Source organism: Chlamydomonas reinhardtii, chromosome 10 (genome assembly GCF_000002595.2).
Source record: "Chlamydomonas reinhardtii strain CC-503 cw92 mt+ chromosome 10, whole genome shotgun sequence".
Taxonomy (NCBI): Eukaryota; Viridiplantae; Chlorophyta; class Chlorophyceae; order Chlamydomonadales; family Chlamydomonadaceae; genus Chlamydomonas; species Chlamydomonas reinhardtii.
In genome coordinates this window covers 6,240,023-6,255,775 of record NC_057013.1, presented here as the reverse complement: position 1 = coordinate 6,255,775, position 15,753 = coordinate 6,240,023, and the positions used below count along the sequence as shown (strand labels likewise).

At 64.4% G+C, this 15,753-nt stretch overlaps 3 protein-coding genes across 3 annotated transcripts; 2 read left to right on the top strand and 1 right to left on the bottom strand.

Moving 5' to 3' along the window:
• Nucleotides 1-53: 53 nt before the first annotated feature.
• CHLRE_10g464800v5 (uncharacterized protein) lies at nucleotides 54-12,085 on the bottom strand. The gene is made up of 22 exons (XM_043067227.1): nucleotides 11,651-12,085; nucleotides 11,427-11,519; nucleotides 11,151-11,277; nucleotides 10,898-10,986; nucleotides 10,799-10,844; nucleotides 10,620-10,661; nucleotides 10,268-10,331; nucleotides 10,029-10,158; nucleotides 8,859-9,841; nucleotides 8,476-8,644; nucleotides 7,945-8,257; nucleotides 7,499-7,739; nucleotides 7,194-7,394; nucleotides 7,018-7,061; nucleotides 6,727-6,758; nucleotides 6,438-6,555; nucleotides 5,054-6,256; nucleotides 4,725-4,860; nucleotides 3,152-4,608; nucleotides 2,762-3,007; nucleotides 2,354-2,509; nucleotides 54-2,186 (listed from the first exon to the last, which is right to left on the bottom strand). Exons 1-22 carry the CDS (start codon nucleotides 11,707-11,709, stop codon nucleotides 1,905-1,907), a joined length of 6,231 nt encoding a protein of 2,076 aa, XP_042920623.1. The 5' UTR covers nucleotides 11,710-12,085; the 3' UTR covers nucleotides 54-1,904.
• CHLRE_10g464776v5 (uncharacterized protein) lies at nucleotides 11,736-12,701 on the top strand. The gene is made up of 2 exons (XM_043067226.1): nucleotides 11,736-12,573; nucleotides 12,633-12,701. The coding sequence occupies exons 1-2, from the start codon at nucleotides 12,418-12,420 to the stop codon at nucleotides 12,666-12,668; spliced, it is 192 nt and encodes a 63-aa protein (XP_042920624.1). The 5' UTR covers nucleotides 11,736-12,417; the 3' UTR covers nucleotides 12,669-12,701.
• A 289-nt stretch (nucleotides 12,702-12,990) lies between these two features.
• CHLRE_10g464750v5 (uncharacterized protein) lies at nucleotides 12,991-15,691 on the top strand. The gene is made up of 6 exons (XM_001698573.3): nucleotides 12,991-13,254; nucleotides 13,391-13,429; nucleotides 13,570-13,652; nucleotides 14,024-14,375; nucleotides 14,769-14,909; nucleotides 15,292-15,691. Exons 2-6 carry the CDS (start codon nucleotides 13,409-13,411, stop codon nucleotides 15,508-15,510), a joined length of 816 nt encoding a protein of 271 aa, XP_001698625.1. The 5' UTR covers nucleotides 12,991-13,254; nucleotides 13,391-13,408; the 3' UTR covers nucleotides 15,511-15,691.
• Nucleotides 15,692-15,753: the final 62 nt, after the last annotated feature.

Genomic DNA, 15,753 nt, shown 5'->3' with positions numbered 1-15,753 from the left:
ATATGAGGTGCAGCAATCTGAGAAGGTGAAACGGAATCTGCGGCCAAGTAGGTCTGGAGCTTCGAGAAGCATGCACCACCTGATGCACCACATTGCCTCCACCTGCTCCCACCTCCTGCAGCCTGCTGCAGCGCTCAACCCAGCACGCGCGTCAAGCACCATACCAAGCGAATGACAGCTCAGAACACATCCATTCACATTCAGTCAACGCAAGAGAATATTATTTAAACCAGGCGGAAGGGGAGCCAAACCCCACGCAGGGCCACTCGCACTGCCAACCAGCCCGCCGGCAGCGCCCGCCGAATCCTACTCTTCTGCCTCACGCATGTACGCATGTCCACGGGCCGAGCATGACGCCTTGGGCGACCGAAGATGAGCCACGTGGCGGAGGCCTCAACCCGGCCTGGCTCCACGCGGGCGCACGCGGCAGATCGCCAGCCAAGCCGCCGCCAGCCGCACGCCTGGCCCGCAGGCCTCCCTTGCCCGCAGGCGCCACAGCGGCGGCAACTCCTGCTCAAACCTTTACCACAAAACACACACGCCTGCGTGTCATGCAGCCACGTATCACACACGTGCGCTATGAGTACTTCTGCATTACGACGGCCCCCGTTTATGTAAAGGCATCAGAGGCGTACAAGAATGCAACGCCCCTAGGTCCGATGCCCCTGCACCCTCAAGCCGTGTTGCAACCCTCCTCCGCACCCGCCCCTACGGACGTGCCCACCCTACAAAGCACAGTAGCACACGACGCATTCCACTTGGGTTCTATGACAAACGGAGTGAGCGCGTGACGCCGTGCGCCGCCCATCTAGAACCGACTCGTGACATACCTGTAAATTCAACCTCAACAAAAATAAAGAACAATTCATGAAGACGTGAATGTGAAACACTGCGCGCACCACGCACGCTAATGAACACGGCAACCCAAGCACTCGCTCCCCGCACCCCAGCAACTTTACTGTTCCACACTGGTGTGTCAGCACCGCCTGTGCTCGGGATCACAGCCCGAGCGAGCGCTGTCAGCATGCAATTCAAGTCAAGTTATTTGAAAGTTTGGCAAACTCTCCCGTTGTTGCCCTGACACGGCAAAACGGCGCAAGCCGCAGGCCCACACCGCAGTCCTGGCCCTTCCTGACCCAAGATCGTTGTCGCGTTCCTTCACACGTGTCACAGATGCAAGCTGACATTCACACTGAACTCTTGGACCCGTTCAAAGCCGGCGGACTCCAAACCTCAGGATAACCATGGGATGGTTGCGTGCGCTTGACACCGGCCGCAGGTTGCAAGCTATAAGCAAGCATGCCATACTGATTTGATGGAGGTGCGGTCGTGATGACACGCCAAATACTGTTTCGGTATGCGTTGTCTCCGGGCATCTGAAAATGTTCTTGTGATCATGCGTGCGGCACCAAGGCGCTCCTTCCATCCATCATCCATCTCTCTCAACTTTGCACTCCAACTGTACTTGCATTAATCCTTCGCTGCCAACACCGGGGCGCCTCCATGCCCAATCTAAATGCGCAAACGTGAACAAACACACACTCGCACCACGCTGGAGGATTCCCACTTGGGACCGCAGCCTGGGTCTCGTTGCTCATTCCCACCGAACCAGTGGTCACATGCGTTCCTTCAGACACGTGGATAGTGCATGGGACACCTGAGTCTTTTCGATACATACGCCAACAACGTTGGCTGCATGTATGTTGTCATGACGGTATAGGATCAAGGGGATCAATCGCCAGGTGAATTAATGGGATAAGTGACTCGTGCTTATCTCATCACATGGGACATGGGTTAATTCTGCGGGATCCACATTTCTCAATCAGTACCAGTTTCCGTACATTTGTCTGCAGCCGTGAGGGGCGATGCTCCACACCTGGTTTCCAAAAGCCGGAGCCAGAGCTTTACATGTTCGCCAGCGGCTCCTCCGGCACCACCTCCACCACCTCGATGGGCTGTGCTAGCCCCTTGAGCGCCATGCGCCCCAGGCTCACGCCGCAGTATCGGTCCAGCAGCGCCGCGTCCTCGCCCGCCGCCGCGGCCCACACGTCGCCGCTCACCAGCACCTGGCCGGCGGCGCAGATGCCCGCAATGCGCGCGGCGCGGTTCATGGGTCGGCCGCGGTAGCTCAGCCGCCCGGACGCCTCCGTCAGCGTGTGCGTCACCTCACCAACGTCCAGGCCGCACTACGCGAATGGAGGCGGGGGGAAGCGGGGAGAGCAGGTGGGGGTCTTCTGAGCTTTTCAACTTAAGCCGCCATACACAACAGAACACCGTAGGAGCATAGCAGGGGACTGCCAAAGAAAGGACAGGTGTGCGGCGCTGGTGTGGCCCCGTGCGCCCCGTTACACACCTTGATCCGCGGGCCGGCGTGCATGACCATGGACTGCTGCCGCCGCAGCGTGAAGGAGTGCGGCGACTTGAGCGCCCCGCCCGCTCCGAAGGCCGCCGTGGGCGAGGCGGCGCTGGGAGGCTCCGCCGCCACCGCACCAGCCAGCGCCAACTCCTCCTGCAAATACAGGAGTGGCGGGCGCGTGAGGTGGCTGGGCGGAGGTAGGTGAGTGGAGGAAGGCTTGGAGGATGGCGTGACCGCACTGGATCGCGATGGCGACGTACGGCGCGTATTTTTCGTTCCGAGTGGACTGTGGGCTGGCGCTGTGACAGACCGAACTCCGTGCATGTAAGACCGCCTGCTCACCCATGCACACACGCACACGCACGTGTCCCTCTCTCCCTTAAGTCCCCTTCAGCCACTCCTCACCGCACACAGCTCGTGCGCCAGCAGCGCCTCCTCCCAGGGATACCTCCTCAGCGCCGCCACGCAGTCCGCCGCCCAGCCCACCGCCGCCACCGCGCTGCCAAACGCCGCCAGCACCAGCCCATCGCCCGCCTCCACCGCATAGCCGCCCGCAGCCGCCATCAGCCCCAGGGCCACACGCTGGAAGGCATCCAGGGCGCGGGCGGCGGGGCCAGGCAGGTCGTACATCAACACAGAGGCACCGGCAACCTGCGGATTACAGTACGTAAGCAGGGGAGGAACGAAGTGGCAGGGTATGTGTGAAAAGCGGAAGGCAAGCCGTGCTGCAGGTCGGTCCGTGAGAGCAGCATGCATCCTACTACCGCCAAGCACCCAGCACTCAGGCATTCGCACCTTCATGAACGCCACAGTCACGTAGCGCACCGGCGCCGCCAGGCTGCCCTGCGCGCACTGCTTCACCACCCGCAGCGGCGCCGCCAGCGCCAGGCGACACACCAGCGAGGGGTGCGTCGCCAGGAACAGCGGCTGGGCCCCGTCCGGCATCATGTAGGCAAGCAGTGCCGCGCTGTGATGGCGGCCGCCGCCAACCGGGCTTCCGACGTCGCCTACTTTGACGCTGACAGCCGCAGCCGTGCGCACCAGCTGCAGCCGCGAGGGCGGCGCAGGGCTGCCTCCGGTGACGCCACCCGCCACAATGCTGCTGTGGCCGTCGCCCCCGACGTCGGCCCTGTCGTCCATAGCGCTAGTCTTTCGGGAGTTGGAGACGTTGAGGATGGCCGAGTTGGTGACGGAGCTGGCTTCAGCCATGGCCTCTGCAATCATGTCTGCCATACCGCCGGAGCGGAAGCGATGGAAGGCGTGTGTGGGGACCGAAGCCGGCGCCGAGCCCGGCTGCGGCGAGCCGTCGCCGCCCCCGTTGGCGGCGGCTGCTGCGGCCAGAGCGTCCGGGCCCACCGAGTGGTGCAGGCGGTGTGGCGGATGCGGCGGGTTATGCGTGTGGTGGTGCGGCTGGGACCTGTTGCTGGAAATGCGCATGAAGCGCGGCGGCAGCGCCGCCACCGCGGCGCCCGGGGCATGGGTGGTCGTCCGCGGCGGGCTCGAGGCTGCCGGCTCCGCAGCAGCACTACCGCCTGATGGGGCATGGGTCCGATCCCTGGTCGCGGCGTTGCCCGCTACGCCTGCGTCGTGCCCGCCTTGGCGATGCCCGCTCGTGTGGGCTGCAGTACCCGCGGGAACCTCGGTCGGCGTCTCTTCCAGCGTGCCGTCCGCGTCACCGCCCGCCCGCTCCAGCGCGCCAGCGGACGGCTCCCGAGAGAGCGTTGCCTCCGCCACCGGGCACGACACGCCCAGCCGGCCCGTCGAGTGCCTGCGGCCGCTGCCGGCCCGCCGTACCACCGCGCCCAGACTCATGGCCACTCTCGAGCCGGAGGCCGCACGTGGGGGAGGTGGCTTGGGCGTTGGCTTGTCGGTCAGAATGTGTCGGCCCGCAAACACCACGATGGCGCCTCGTGAGGCCGCGGCCGCGGCTGCGGCGGCCGCGGCCGCGGCGGCCCTGCGTGCTTTAAAGAGCCGCTTGAATCCTGTGAAGAAGCTTGCAACGGAGTCCCGGACTGCGGTGCTCGCGCTGCCGGCGTTGGCCGCGGCGCCGCCCTCCTCCTCGTCTCCCTCGCCGCCTGTGGCGTGTGCTGCTGCGGCGTCCTCGTGGTGTGCCTTGGCTGCGGCCTTGTCCTTTGCCGTGGTGGTGGTGGCCCCCCTGGTGTTGCGCAGGCGCACGAAGGCCTCACCGGAGAGCGTTATGAGGCCGCCATGTGCCGCGTCGCTGACCAGCTTTGCCATTTCCGCGAAGGAGCCTGCAGACAGGCATTGTGGCATGCTTAAAGCCAGGTGATACGGATGATATGACCTGGGCTGCCATGAGAGCTCCATCCTGTTACAACCCAACTCCAAGCCAAGCCCACGGACTCACCCTTGTAGGCGTAGGCTGACGCCACCCTGTTGAAAGCGACGGCCTCCGGGTCATCCAGGCCGGTGTGAAGGCCCATGCGCACACGCAGGCCGCGGAAAGCCACCAGCGCCAGCCGCCCGTCCGGCAGGTGCACGCACTGCCATAGGAGAGGGAGGGAGGGAGCGCTCAACACAGCGACACAGCCTTATTATACCTAATACCTTGCCTCAACTACTGAGCACAGCCAACACAGCAATGCGCAAATGCATGGCTGTACAAAGTAAGAACGGCGGCCGCAGGCGCAATGATGGCAGCTGCAATCAAACCAGCACCCGTTCCTGTAAACCTACCGGTGCGTGTGGCCCAGGCTCCCAGCCCTCTGCGTGCATCAACAGCGCTGAGCCCTGCATCATCAGCTCCTCAAGCCCCGTAGCGGCCCGTTGCGCGGCGGCAGCATCCGCGACCGCATCCTCCTCCTCCTCGCTGCCAGTCGCGGCACGGCTGCCACCGCCCACTCCATGGGGCCCACTGCCGCCGCCGCCACCGGCCCTGCCCTTGCGGCCGCTGGCGCCGACCAGCATGGCCAGTCGGCAGCCCTCGGGCGAGTCCGTTGGCAGCACCGGGAAGGCCGCAGCCATCATGTCACGCCAGCTGCAGGGGCCACTCTCCGATACTAAGTCCACGGCGGGCCTGCTACCACGGTCGCAATTGTCGCTAGGCATCGCCGCGGCCACAGCAGGCGGCGCGCCCACTCCGGCAGCAGGGAGCATCGTCACCACGCCGCTGCCGCTCACGGCGCGGGCGCTGCCTCCGCCGGTCGGGGCCGCGCCCGCTGCGGCGCCGCTGCCAGTCCGTCCGATACTTGCTGCTGGGTGGACACGCGGTGCTGTGGTCAGCTCCACGGGGTAGCCATCGAGTCCTGTGCCCTGCCCAGCCTCCGGCGCCGCAGCTGCTGTGCCGACAGCGCTCGGCGGCTCCCCTCCCGCGCTTTCATACACTTGCAGCGCAAGCGACGCCGTTGACATCAGCGCTGGCGAGTCGCACGAGGGGGGCGCGACGGAGCCCACCAAGGCGCCGGGCGGCAGCGACGCCATGAGCGACGACGCCGGCCGCGGCGCCGGACTGCTGCCTAGGCTGAGTGCTGCACCCGGCGCGCTCATCCGCTTGGCGGACGCAGCGTTTCCCACCCCTGTGGCGCTGGCCTTGAGCGTGTCGCGGGACTGCCTGCCGCCGTGGTTGCTGCCGAGAAACAGCGCCCGCAGGCTGGAGCGGCCGCCCGTTGCCCGCTGAGCGACACCGTCCCCGCCCGCTCCTGCTGCGCCCGGCGGAATGCCGGAGGAGGACTTGTTGACGCCGGGCGCAGCGGCGGGTGGCGCGATGCGGAGCCTGCTGGTGCTGCTCATGCGCCCCGACGACGGCAGCAGCCCCAGCGCCGCTAGCGCGGCTGTGGCGTGCTCGGCGTCTCGGGGGTCGTGAGGCGACAGCACCAGCACGGGCGCGCCGTCGGGGTGGTCCAACAGCGCGGGCGGCCAGTCGGCTTTGAGCAGCGCGACCTGCAGGTTGGGCCACAGGGCGGGTGCGCGGGCAGGGGGGGCGGGCGGGCGTGTGGGGAGGGCGGGTGCGCGGTGAGGGAGGGCCGGAGTGCAGGCAGGGGTACATTGGACAGAGAGCAAAACAAGCGCGTCAGGAACAGTGGGGGACCGTACTTGTGTCTCCAACACGCGCCGCACGCACCTGGCACGAGGTGGCGAAATCTAGTGCGGCCGAGGGCGAGGTGAAGGCCACGATGAATGAGTCACCCCCCGTGGCGCTCTCGTATCCGTCGTACTCAGACAGCACGGAGCGAATGATGCTGCAGGGTCATCAGGCGTAAGGAGGGGGAGAGGCAGCGACGCGGGGTGGGGCGAACGTGTCAGGCGCGTGGAGCGAATGTGGTGCTTGGTTGACCGCACGCGATTGTGAGACAGAGGAATGTCCCAAACGGCCTGACTCCTAACACACGCCGCTATTCTGCCTGACTCACCCGTGGTGCAGCTTGAGCACAATATCCATCACCTACACAGCAGGTGTGGCAGCGGCAGCGGAGGGGGCGGCAGGCTAGGTCAGGTGGGAGAAGCAGATATGAAGGCAGGTGTGAGGTTCCAACGCGTGTATCGTGGCGCCGCGGGCTGCCGGCACGGGCTGTGCCCCAAACTGACAACGGCACACACACACACACACACTCATTCACTCACACACTCACTCACGCACTCACACACTCACACTCACACACACACACACACACATACACACACACGCACACACACTCACTCACCGACACGGGCAGGCCCTCCCACAGCACTGTGGAGTTTTGGACGTCTGCGTACGCGGTATTGTGAGCACGTGCTTTAAGCATTAGACATGAACAGTGACTTGTGAATACATACCGGCGTGTGTCAACCACTAGGCAATCGATTCCGCAAGCGGTTGCTCGAGTTGGCCATGCCGCACCTGTGACGAGCAGTGTGGTGTTGGGACCGGCCTTGGGCGCCAGCACGCGACCCCACACGTCGCGGTTGCGCTCGCGGCGGCGCCGGCGCATCCGCACCACCGCCAGGGTCACCGCCAGGATTACCAAGAACAGGACAAACACAGACACGGCCGTTGCAACGGCTGCGACCTCGCCCGGGTCTAGGCTGTTGCTGCTCGGCACTGCAGCAGTCGACCAAAAGGCAGGAACGTCCACGTCAATTATCGCATGACGGCATGCTGCCTGGAAGCTGCAGAAGCGGACAAGACATGAGCCACTGCCGCACCTGGAGGTGCCTGCCAGGCACGGGCCGAGATGGCTCCCTCATAAGCGGCCCTCACGATGTCGGGACCCAGAGCCGCCGTGGCAAGACCCCACACCCGGTCCACCAGCCCAAGCGCATCGTCCACCGCCGCAGCTGTGTTTTCTCCGCTGCTGCTACTGCCACGGCTACTGCCGTTGCTAGTGCTGTTGGGCGGCAGTAGCAGCATGCTGCCGTAGTCAAGGCCGTAGCGGAAGAAGTTGACCTGCGCCAGCGCGCGCGGGGCGACGCGGCAGCCGCGAGGTCGTCAGCACGCGCAGACCAGCCCCGCCGCCAGCAGATGCAGTTGGATGCGCCCCTTCACACTACCCGGCAACCCGCAACACGGTAACGTACTAACGTCCACGGCAACCGGTAATAGGCTAACATTTCCTGAGCCAACCCTTGAACGCTGCTAGTACCGTACTCACCGACACGGGCGACTGCATGTCGACTGCCAGGTTGGGGCTGTGCAGTGCGTGCCACAACGCCCGGAGGTAGTGCGCGCCAAAGCCGGCGGTGTCCAGCGACCAGGCCGATGCCGCCAGCGGTCCCGCCAGCTCCCCCCAGTCCGAGTACAGGAACGAGAGGTTGTGGCGCGGCGCGGCGCCTGCCTCGGTGCCTTGCGCCGTACCCAGACGGCGCCGGTGCGCGGCGGCGGCGCCCGCGGCGGCGGAGGCGGCGCTGCTGGCGTTGAGGCGCTGGGAGGGCGTCAGCAGCCGCCACCAGTCCTCGGTCACGTACCTGTACAGCAGCCGGGCACACAGGACACAGCACGTGAGGCACGTGCGGGGCCTACGTGCGGCACAGCACGACATGCGCGCAGCCCTGCCTGCACGAAGCAGCCAATCAACCCAGCTCCGACCCAGCTCCCACGCGTACACTGCTACACAATTGCGCAGCAGCCCCAGTGCTCAACCCGCTGCAAGCCCCGTCAAGCAAAAGCAGTCTACCAAACTCACTCGTTACAGGAGTGGTGCGTGCCGTTGCCCACGTCCGTGCCAAACCCCAGTCGCTGACGCAGCCCGTCCACCGCCCCCTGCCGCCGCGAGCGGAATCCGTCCAGCCCCTGCACCGACCACTGCTGCAGCGCCACCATATCGCCGAGACTGGCGGTGTCCACACCTGAGCCTGAACAGGAACAAAAGAAACAACGAAAAGCCCGGAAGGCAAAATTACTTCTGTATCTTTCCCTACCTATGCATCGGAAGGTCCCTGCGGACACCCGCCATCCTTAAAATCGCACGTGCCATCCCCGCTGCTGGCATTGCTCTGCAGCACTGCTCTGGAGGGATATGTGCATTACGACACCGGCACGTACCCCACGGGCGTGTGCCCCTCTCACCCTTGTATCTCACGGACAGCACCCAGTCTAGCACCACACTGTACGGGGCGCGGTTCACCAGGGGAGGCGTCTCCGCCGCGCGGGGGCTGGCGCGCAGTCGCGCAGCCGCCTCCCGCTCCCGCTTAGCGAACGCGAGCAAGGGCGAATCGCCGGTATCCGCAAGCACGCCGCCGCTGCTGCTGCCGCCGCTGCTGCTGTTCCCATGCTTGTTTGCGGAGCTCGACGCCGCTGCCGCCGCCTCCGCGCCCTGCAGCGTGGGCTGCAGGTACAGCAGGTCGTGGTTGAGCGACACGCCGCACAGCTCCTCCGTGCACGGCACCAGCCCGCGCTCGTCCAAGCCGTACTTGGCGCCACGGCTCCTGCTGCCACTGCCACTGCCACTGCCACTGCTGCTGCCACCACCGCTACTGCTGTCGCCGCCGTTTTCAGGCGCCGCAGTAGCGCCTGTTGGTGGCGCCACCATGCGGCTGCCGGGGAGTGGCGCCACGCCAATCTGGCCGGGCTTATTGAGCGCCGGCACGTTGGTTCCCATGAGCAACGCCGTGTCCAGCTCAAACATCAGCAGGCACTTGCCCGCATTAAAGGTCTGGCTGAGTCCGTGACAGCTGGGGCCGCCCTCGCCGTCAGCGCCACCCGTTTCCACAGCTGCAGCGGCGCTGGCCGCCGCAGGCGGGTTGTGCCTCAGCAACGCCGCCATCACCCCCGCCGCGTAGCGCCATCCGCTGGTGTTGAACAGGGGCGCGACCGCGGGCGGGCGTGGGGACAGGTCCAGGAAATACCCCTGGTCCGTGCCGCGTGTCTGGATGACGCTGGCTGCGATGGCTGACAGCACGTCGGTCTGCCGCCCGCACAGCGCGTCGGTGTTGATGCACACGGGGAAGGGCGGCAGCGCGGGCAGGCGCGAGGGCAGCGAGGCGGGGTCGTCCTGCTGCTGCCGCCGCACCAGGCCCGCGTACGCGTCCAACAGCGACAGCAGATCCACCCTGCACGCGGGCGGGAGCGGGGGCCGTGTGTGTTAGCAAGGTGGTGAGGGGGCGCGGTAGTTAGGCCGATCGAACCAATCAATGTATGAGGCGGAGTCACAGCCGGGTCCATCCCGCCATCCACCCACTCATCCATGCCGTGATGCTGCACTCCCAGGGCGCCGCCACCTGCCCAGTGCCCACCCACCACTCGCTGAGCGCCGTGAGCGGGTCTGACACCAGCCCCTCCGCTGCCAGGACAGACAGGATGTCCGCCCGATACACAGTGAGCAGGAAGGTGCGCGGGTGCAGCGGGCCGCGCGGTGTCAGCGGCTCCGCTGCATTGCACGACAGCATGGCGCGTCATCACTCCATGCCGAAATGCAAGGTGCAATTGATACTGGCATAAGTTCACATCCCGTACGGCACACCCGCCCACTCACGCACCGCAGAAGTTCTCGGGTAGGTCATGGAATATGGGGAGAACCGTGTCGCGATCCGCATACACGTTCTGTGAGGCAGTGTGTGGGCCGCCAAGCATGGCACAACCGCGGGTGCACCGGCTTACACATACACATGTACATGCTACCTTGAACCCCGAGCGTCGCATCGCACCGTATACACCGCCGTTCTTCGTGTTTCCTTCCCTGCTGCTCTCTAATACATGCTACTTCAGTTGGGTTCAGGTGCAGTGACGGCGGAAAGCTGACCGCCGGCTCGCTCCCCCCCCCCCCGCCCGGACATGCATTATGCCAACAGCGCAGGCGACAGCAGCCAGCACATATGCATATGCATTTACCTGGTCTGACAAGAAGTCTGACAAGGACATCCCCGAAACATCCTGCGTTAATAGAGTGTCATTGATAGGGCTTCAGTGTGTGGAGGGCAAGGCGTTGTGAGCTTTCGCATGCATGTGTCCGCACTGCAGCCCTCTCACGCACACAACCCTCTCAGGCACACACATAGCCAGTCACGCACCTGCGACACGAGCGTGTAGTTGGGTTTGAGCCGCGACAGCAGCAGGCTGTAGTCGTTAGGCGCGGGCAGCGCAGCGAGTCGGGGAACAGAAAGTCGTACCGGGCCAGGCGCAGCACGCCCGCCGCGTAGCGCATGACGTCAAAAAAGACGCCGCCCTGCCATCCGGGATACAGGATCCACCTGACGCGCTGCGGAAGGAAGAGGGGAGGTGAGGGAGGGAAATGAGGGATGGGCCGTGTCGGCAGCGCACATGCGTGCGTGCGTGTGGGTGGCAGAGCAAGGTTCGCACAGGATGTTGAGGCCCCCACCGGCCCCGGCCCCAGCCTCCACCGTCGCCCCCAGCAGCCCTCACCTTGGGCTCCAGGCCGGTAGTGCCTGTGGCAACCGCCATGCAGGAGCTGAACGCCGAGATGGGCGTCTGCGCGAACGCGCTGATGTTCTGCACACCCACGCCCCGGCTGCTCATGAAGCTGATGACCCTGCAACCACGCACGGCATAGCACAGCACGGTGCAGCATAGCGCAAGCGGTGCGCAAGTAAGGCAAGAAGCGCGGCGGCCAATTCGCGTGCTCTCACGCAACATCACGTGATCTAACAGGTAATGGCGTTGTGGTTTGCGGCGACTTACTGGACCGTGAGTGAGTCCACCAGGCCCGCAACACACTCGCTGGGAGACGTGTCGGCAGCCACGGCCCGGCCGGCAGCAGCGACAGCGCCAGCGCTGCAACCAGCAGTGGCAGCAGCAGCCCATGGTGCCGCATGGCAGGTGTGGCCGTACGCCTCGTGAGGCCAACCGCCGAGGACTGGGCTTGTCGGGGCGATTGTCGGCGTGCGTTGGGCAGTCCGCGTCGCCCCAAGCTCGCCAGCGCCAGACGTGGGACGCGGCCACGCCGCGCGATAACAATTAGCATGGCGCAACCGTTCTCATTTTATACTTGCTATCATTCCAGCGGAGTCAGTGGCGTGTTTTCGGCTCCCTATTGTAAAGCCGATTTGCCTGAGTTAATTTATCTTAGATGGTATTTTGTTGAGGTCTTTAGCTTGGCAAAGAAAGCTGTGATTTTCGGCACTCTCGCGGGGCGGCGTAGGTGGCGTTGGTTGCGCAACGTCGCATAAATTGTAATCAGGTCTCAGAACACTATGCCAGAGCTATCTCTGGCTCAGAGGGATCAATTGAAGACAGCGTGACGAATGAAAAATGAATGAGGTGTACTGCAGACCCGTGCAGACCCTTCACGAGCTCATGTATCCCTTCTCCACTGCAAGGACTTCTCGATGTTATGCAACTATCACATGACCTTTGCGAAAGCCTTCCACGTAAATCGGACTGGTCAGCCACGCACACTGGCGCACAGGTCATTTTGGCGCCGGGTGCTTCATATAGATTGTTAAACATCTTCAAAGCTCTTCATGTTAAGCATCGTGTCCAGGTGGCTGAAGGGCTGTCAGTGCAGTGTCAAACAGGGACAGCGTCCTGCAGCTCTCCCCTGGCGTCCTGTGACGCGCACCTGTCGGCACTGCTGGTGGCAACCCGGGTTGTTCGGGCACCGCTAGTTGAAGGCGAGGTAACGCACACGCTGACGGAGGCGTTTGGGCGGCTGAGCTACCGCGGCCGGCCCATGAACCGCGTCGCGCGCATTGCGGGCATCTGCGCCGCCGGCCAGGTGCTCGTGAGCGGCGACATGTGGGCCGCGGCGACGGGCGAGCTGCTGGACCGCTTCTGCGGCGTAAGCCTGGGGCGCATGGCGCCCAAGGGGCTAGCACAGCCCATCGAGGTGGTGGGGGTGGTGCTGCCAGAAGAGGCATTGCCAAGACACCGGTGCTGTGGACACAGAAGTTCATGGACTTGTTGGTTGCTTTCTGTATGTGACGGTAGGGCACGTATGGTTTGTGCCATTTTTAAGCACGCGCCGTCACGCGCTGTGTGCTGCACAAGTCCTGCCACCGCCCATACCGGCCCAGGGGAGGCCCCTCCCCTGCACCGGCCCACATACAGCGCACATGCCGCCGCCCACATTCCATGGCAGCCAGCCACACCTTTTGCGCAAGCAGCTGGAAACCAGGCAGGGGAGGGGGGCACGGGCATCGACCGCGGGCAAGATGTCACGGATGTTGTTGCTGGCACGTCCTTGGATGGCTACTGCTCTGCATGAACGGGGCGAACACACAACCTGAACACAACTCGTCCCTCAGGAAACCGGCATACAGTACATGGTGTGATCTCTATTTTTTTACACAGCTGCAATATGGTGTTGAAGTCCGCTCCGCAGCATGCTCGCGTCCACCATGGCAGCCAGGCGCGGTCTAGTAGAGTTATCCCCGTAAATATTACGCTACATGCTACAAGCACAACATACAAGGCCAGGCTAGGCCATAGCGCCAGAGTGCAAACCTGGCCGAGGCATGCGCTGCGAGTGCGAGCTGACAGCGCCCCCGCTCCAACCTTCACGAAGCAGGTTTGTGAACCAGATCTCATTTAGCAAGCTGTCGGCCTCTTATCGCCCAACCTACACCTTGGATTCCCCACCACCTGCCCACCACCCGTCGAGTCACCTGCCGGTTCCTTGCCCCGCTGGCTTCGACGCCGCACAGGATGCTAAGGCCGCAGAGATGCTCAACTTCAAGAGAGAAGTAAGAACCTCAGGAACTCTAAGCGGGGCACATGCTGGCTTGCGCGGGGCCCAGACCCTACTCCAATCCTGTGCGTCCCGTTGGTGCGCTTGGTTTGGTGGTGCGACGCCGCCCCCTCCCCCTGCTGTGCGCGCTCGTAGTTTGACCTTCCCGAGGGGCGTGTGGTCATCCAACCACTGACAGTGCCCTACATTGAGCAGACATCAGAGCTGCTGGCGACAAGGTGGGGACACGCCTGGGGGCATTGGGGCTCTGACGGAGCGAAACGCTGTGGCCGTGTTTGGCCCCAGACTCCCAGCCAAGCAGGATTGAGGGTGGGAGCGCACATGGGAACCATGGAAGATCAGCCACAAAACCTGGCCGTCAATGCCATGCTGGAAACTAGGGCCGAACGATGCCGTTGAGGGTGCTATCCATCGGCTTTGCTTGCGCCACCGCCGGGCGCCCACAGCCTTGCGCCCCACAGTTACTGGGGGCTTGGCACCGGCCACCCCACCCATGCACCACGTAAATCCAATGCCCTGCTGCTCCCCTTACTTGCTTACACGGCCACAACCACTTGCTTCGTGCTCCTTCTCGTCCTCCTCCCCACAGCTTCGTGACGGCGGTGTCCTACCTGGCGCCCTACGCCGCCTACGTGCGCCGCAACATCGCCGCCTACCTGCGGGAGCACCAGGCGCTGCCGCCCAAGGCCCTGGTCCTAGTGGCGGTGCTGCAGCCGTACGCGCCGGCGCCGGTGCCGGGAGCGGCCACGGCAGGGCGGGAGGAGCAGGGTAAGGGTCAGGGGGCGGACAGCACGGATGGTGCTGGGGGCGCCGGAGGCGATGGCAACGGCGTGGGCCCAGGCGCGGTGCTGAGCGGCAGTCGGGCACGTGTTATCGGCACGGCCGAGGTCAGCTTCAACCCGAGCACCCGCTCCTCGCAGCCCTTCCTGGACGCGCCTGCGGTGAGCGCGGATGGCGGATGGTGGTTGGCAGGGCGTTGTGGGCTTCCGGACGCGCGCTAGCTTCTGACCGCATTACCGCATGCCCATTCGTTTCCGCCTCACACCCTCTTGAAACACGGTCACGGCGCTTCCCTTGTGCTGCTGGAACACATCCCCTCTCCCTTTGCGCTCTCCGAACACACACGCACTTCGCGCCTGGCCCAAGGCCGCAGCAGTGCTAGCCATGCCTCTAGTCACGTATGACAAGCAGCTGGTGTTCCTAGACGAGAATGCTATGAAGCGTTTCTTCCCCGCGCCCACTGGAAGCGAATTCATGGCGCTACAACTGCGCTTCTCCTCAACTACTTGTGAATGTAACCCCTCACCCCACCTCGCACCCCACCCACCCCGCAGCGCTGCGCCTACCTGACCAACATGGCCGTGAGCCCGGTGTTCCGGCGCAAGGGCGTGGCGTCGCGGCTGCTGGAGGCGGCTGAGCAGGTGGCGGCGGGCGTGCAGGGCGAGCAGCGCATGTTCCTGCACCTGAGATTCGTGGTGAGCTGGCGGCGGTGGGGCTGGACAGGGCAGGGTGGGGGCAGGGTGGGGGCGAGGCTGTAGGGTGGGGGCGAGGCTGTAGGGGCGGAGGAGTGCCGGTGAGAGTGGAGGGTGGAAGGGGGTGCGCCGCAGGGTGCTGGCCGGGGGCGTCGCCGATGCAGCTTTGGATAGGGCACCGGCGGAGCACGATGCAAAAGGCGTGGCTGCCAGCGCGTGGACTGTGGCTGCATGCAGCTAGAGAGCAGAGGCCCCAGGTCGAAGTGAGTGAGGAGGGCGAGTAGTGACGCTGGGTTGACTCGGCTCAATCAGTTGTCAAGTACGGTATTAGCTGGATGTCTTCATGCGGGTGCCCTGACTGCCCTTCAATCCCGCTCGCTCACAGGACGAGACAGCCGCCAAGCTGTACGAGAGTGCTGGCTTCACCATTGCGCGGCAGCACCCCCTGATCCTGGCGTTCCTTGGACCCTTCGTGGGCATACAGCGCATGAAGCTCATGGTCAAGCCCGTGGCCCCGGTCGCCGCGCCACCAGCTGCTGCTGCTGCTGCTGTTGCTGTTGCTGCTGATGCTGACGACGGCGGCGCGGCGGGCAACCTCAACTGACTGAACGCTCAGCAACGATTTTGCTGCAAGAGCCCGTGTGGCGGCGCAGGTGAGATGGTCGGCGCACGGGCGGGGACGACGACAGCGTCGAAAGGGTGTCGGGGACCGAAACGCACTACGAAGGGCAAAGTTGGGCCAGGGCAACAAAATATGTCACGTTGTGAACCTGGAATCTTATTAGCCCGCAGATATATTTTGGTGAGCGCTCACTTGCGCGCCTAGAGTTCAGGAACAGTGAGTTCC